At 41.7% G+C, this 4,604-nt stretch overlaps 1 protein-coding gene across 8 annotated transcripts in view; it reads left to right on the top strand.

The window, feature by feature from the left end:
* The window catches only part of ANO4 (anoctamin 4), a 171,121-nt gene that overhangs the window by 73,331 nt on the left and 93,186 nt on the right, over positions 1 to 4,604 (top strand). For all 8 annotated transcript variants that reach the window (XM_042469372.1, XM_042469371.1, XM_042469370.1 and 5 more), the window contains one exon: positions 459 to 617. In XM_042469372.1, the coding sequence (XP_042325306.1) occupies positions 459 to 617 (159 nt within the window). The remainder of the gene's footprint in view (positions 1 to 458; positions 618 to 4,604) is intronic.

Below are 4,604 nucleotides of genomic sequence, written 5' to 3'. Positions count from 1 at the left end.
ATTATTATTATTATTATTATTATTATTATTATTATTATTATTATTATATACAGTACAGTACATGCTGTTAAGAACAATAATGGTTTTTCTAGTAATGATTTTTCTAGTCTTCTACAAAAACAGTAATGGTTCTTCTAGTCTTTTTTTAGCTGGTTGTTCTGCTGTTGCAAAATGAGCCAAACTATAACTGTTTTAAATATCATATAGGAAGGAAGTATCGCTTTTTACTTAGGCATACTGTTGTTAATAATCTCTCACATAAACAGGGAAGATACTATTAGCAGTAAGAACACATGGAAGAGGGAAAGGCTTGAGAACAAAGAAACCAATAAGGTTTTGATGCAAAATTCTTCCTTTAGTTTGTCTATCCCACAACATCTGGTGGACCACATGATTCCCACCCTTACCATAGAGTATAATACATGACAGTTTTTGACCATTTCCCCCCCTCTTCACAGGGAATACCAGAAAAAAATAAATCCAGTGGGCTGTATTTTAGGGATGGAAAATGTCGGATTGACTACATCTTGGTGTACAGAAAATCCAACCCACAAACTGAGAAGAGAGAAGTGTTTGAACGAAATATCAGAGCAGAAGGTCTTCAAATGGAGAAAGAGGTAGGAGTTCTTCTTGATAAAGCATTTTTAGAATTCAAATCTGCTCATAGGTGCTATGCAAATAGGAACTTTCACTAGCAAGTGATAACCTAACACAAAATTATTTTAAGAGGGACATGTATTGATACAGAAGATAAGATGTGAAATGTTTGCATTTCTCTTCAGTAATATTCAACAAATTGTTAGGCATGTTAGTTCTGGATTTTAGAATCTAAATTTTCCAATTGGCATACCCACTTGTAATGCCATTGTAATCTGTAACTGCCTTGCAGCTAATATATTTTGTGAATGCACACCATGAATAGTACAAATAAGTTTCATATGAAGCCCCTTAGTTGCTTCCCAGGAATGGTTCACTCCCTACCCTCTGCCCATTATTGGCAATCAGCTTTCATGTGTTGATTTTCCTTAATTGATTTTTCTTAATTGACTCTTACATGTACTGAATGTACATGTACATTGACATCAGAAGTCTCCAGTGGTGAGACAAGATTCTCTTTCTTGGGCACATTCACGCTATGAAATAACCCAGTGTGGAAGCTGGATTATTTCATTGGCGTTCATATTGTCACCAACTGTACTTGGTGCAGTTTGCTGGGCAGGCACAAGAATACCCATTTAGCCCAGTACATTTGGCACCAGGTCCCTTACCACTTCTTTTTTGGGTCCTACAACAATCCTCATCTTCAGTAGTGAGAATGCACTACCGGATCAATCCGGATTATACAAACTGTTTCCTCTTTCCTCTTCCTCCCCTTGGTCTTCCTCCTCTTCCTCCTGCCACTGCCACTGCAAACACTTTCCTCTTCCTCCTCCCCCAGGTCTTCCTCCTTCAGAAAGACAGTGTGGTGCAGTGGTTTGAGCATTAAGCTACAACTCTGGAGACAAGGGTTTGAATCCTGACTCAGCCATGTAAACCCAGTGGGTGACCTAGGGCAAGTCCCACTCTCTCAGCCTCAGAAAGTGGCAATGGCAAACCCCCTCTAAAGAAACATGCCAAGAAAAATCCATGATAGGTTTGTTGCCCAAGTTGGAAATGACTTAAAGGCACACAACAACAAGGAGCCCTCCCACAGACCACCTGCCTCCTAGAGCCTTTCAGTTCTGACTCACAGAGGGGGCGAAGGGCCCGTTCAGACCGCAAGTGTGAACGGGCAACAAAAAATGGATTGTGGCAAACATAGTGAGAACTATGAGTCCAATCGATTCAGGATGGTATCACCAAGGAGACTCTGGATCTCCTCAGTACAAAATTGTAAGTGTGAATGTGCCCTATGATGGGAAATATATATTTTCCATAATAACATTAGAGAACCATCCTTTTCAGACAATAGAAATGTAGAGTTGAGAGCAAAGCTGTCCATCTTTCCATACATTATTCAATTGTTCTCAACAGATCCTACATGCCTATACACTATACACAAATAAGATCTGTGTGACTCAAGTGTTCTCTGTATTTTGAAGAATCCCTGTGTAATCTGTATCTGAATACATAAACAGGCAACCTTGTTGATCAACGTGTTGTTCCTTTGTACATTTCTGTTGTGACATGTGACTACAGTATGTGTGAGCTATTTCCTCCAGGGTATTATTGATAAGAATTTTGTGTCTCCAAACATCAAATTAGTCAACAGAAATTTAAAATATTAATCAGATGAATAGAATAATTCAAGCAAGAGGGAGTGATGTGGCTATTTTTAGAAGATTTTGAATTTGCTAATCATTATATGTTAAATAGTAGAATGGATTATGTTACACTGGCACATAGGTAGTGGGTTATTCTTATTTTGTAGTAGCTGGATTAAGAGATTATAGGGTCATTCAAAGTACCTTGTTTAACATAACATGAAATGCTTTTTAAATTTATTCCATGGATATTGTCAAGTAATACCATTCACTTTTTGATTTAAATGGACAAACAATAAATCTGGAACATACTGACAAATTATGCAGCATAGCATAATATGCATCTTTCTAATATTGTAATTTGCACACAGTCAAAGAGACAAGATTTCCTTCTGATTCCATTTTGCCTGTTAAGTACTTTCTTACAGGTCTTTCTTTTTTAACTTTTTCCAACCTCTCTCCCTACATCAGGGGTAGGCAACCTTTTTAAGCCAGGGCCCAGGTTGCTGTCCCTCAGGCAACTGGGGGGCTGAAGCCGGGGGGTGGAGCTTCCACCCTCTGGGGGTGTGGCCGTGTGCCAGGGGTGGAGCCGCATGCCATGGGCGGAGCTTCCACCCTCCGGGGGCCAGGCCTCCCCATCTTTTCCCGGCCCCCTGACGGGGCCCGGGCCCCGGTCAGGGGCAGGCAAAAAAGCCGGTGGGGGCCGCCAACGCTGGAGGCCTCCCCCTCTTTGCCTGCCCCCGCCGGAGCCCTCCTGGAGGACCCCAGTGACGACATCGGGCCTCTCAGAGGCCCGCTGCTGCCGTCGGAGCCTTGTTTGAGGGCTCCGGCGGCCGCAGCGGACCTCCTGGAGGCCGAAGTCTCACGTGACCTTTTCTGTGGTCGCACGAGACTTCGCCTCTGGGCGCCGCCATTTTTCGTGACCTCGGGGAAGGTCGTGCGAGACTTCACTGCCATTTTGGGCAAAAAATGGCGGTGCCCAGAGCGGCGAAAAGCCGTGATCTGCAGCAGCGGCGGCAACTGCAGCCGGGGGCCGGTCCAAAGGCCTCCGCGGGCCGCATCTGTCCCATGGGCCGGAGGTTGCCGACCCCTGCCCTACATACTTAATTAATTGTATTGAGCACTGCTGAAAAATACCTTTTTGTCACTTGTTAAAGTTTTGTTGCCCATAACTTTGATAGGCACTTATTTCACAGAATTAAGGGGAAAGCAACAGAACATGGATCCTTACTGCCCACTTTTAAAATTCCGAGTATTCCTTGCTGAAATGTACAGTGTGAAACAATAGCACTTCATTTGAAGACTATTGTAAGAGTCCTTTCAGTTCTGTGAACCAAATTATATGCTTCTGTGTATCACTATCCACAGTTACATTTTGCATTTGCAGGATATAGAGACACTAACGAGTTTCAAAGTCCAAAGCTTAGGTTCATTTTTCTTGCAGTTGTTCATTCTTAAGATATTTTTACTGTGTATTATTTTGCATCTTCAGTGAACAGTTTGCCATTTGATTAAGTTTGTTTTCCTTCATTGGCTCCTTGATATCCAACTCTAATTCTCATTAATTTCCTTTGGATTGACATGTAACTTGTTTGTAATTGGACATGTCTCACTTTTTAAAGCTCCAAAACAAACCAAATTTTATCTTATCGTTCATTTAATAAATGAATTTTAATTACAAATAAGAAACTCAACCTCTTGTAAGTATAAATAGGAGCTGCTTCAAAAATTAAAACTAAACTAAGGATTTTGCTATCTACCCATCAAAACTGCCACCATGACTTATTAAACATCCATACCAACAGTTCCTAAATCTCAAAGCCTGGCCCCCTTTTCCCCAGTTCTCAGGGTATGGGTTGTGCCTTGAAAATTGTGTGTATATGTGTTTTCCTCATTACTTAAACTTGGTGTTGTTTTTTTTTAACTGAATGGTATACTCTGTGCAACTGTGGTTGATTCTTAATGTGTCATGTTTACATGGGAATGTCACTTGTAATATCACCACCACTTAGGCCTGTGACATCACAAGGAGTCATCTTTAGGTCTCAGGTTTTGGCTCTGATATATTAGCACCTGGGAATAATTCTCAATTGGCAACCATACCCACAGTCAAATTAACCTGTAGAAAACTGCTGGCTTCTTCAACTTGTTGCTACTTCCCCTGAGTTTTGCAGCAAACTAGGCTGATATATGATGCAGGTAAATTTGGGAACAAAGTTAGTTCAAGGGATCCAAACGTGAAGAGTGGCAAGTAGTGAGAGCCGTGGCAAATTGGCTTGGCCCCCTGGTGCTGATACTCCTCACTACTTCTTCCTTCCTTCCTTCCTTCCTTCCTTCCTTCCTTCCTTCCTTCCTTCCTTC

This window comes from Sceloporus undulatus, chromosome 5, assembly GCF_019175285.1.
Source record: "Sceloporus undulatus isolate JIND9_A2432 ecotype Alabama chromosome 5, SceUnd_v1.1, whole genome shotgun sequence".
NCBI lineage: Eukaryota > Metazoa > Chordata > Lepidosauria > Squamata > Phrynosomatidae > Sceloporus > Sceloporus undulatus.
Note: the sequence above shows the minus strand (reverse complement) of the source record. Positions and strands in the feature narration are given on the sequence as shown.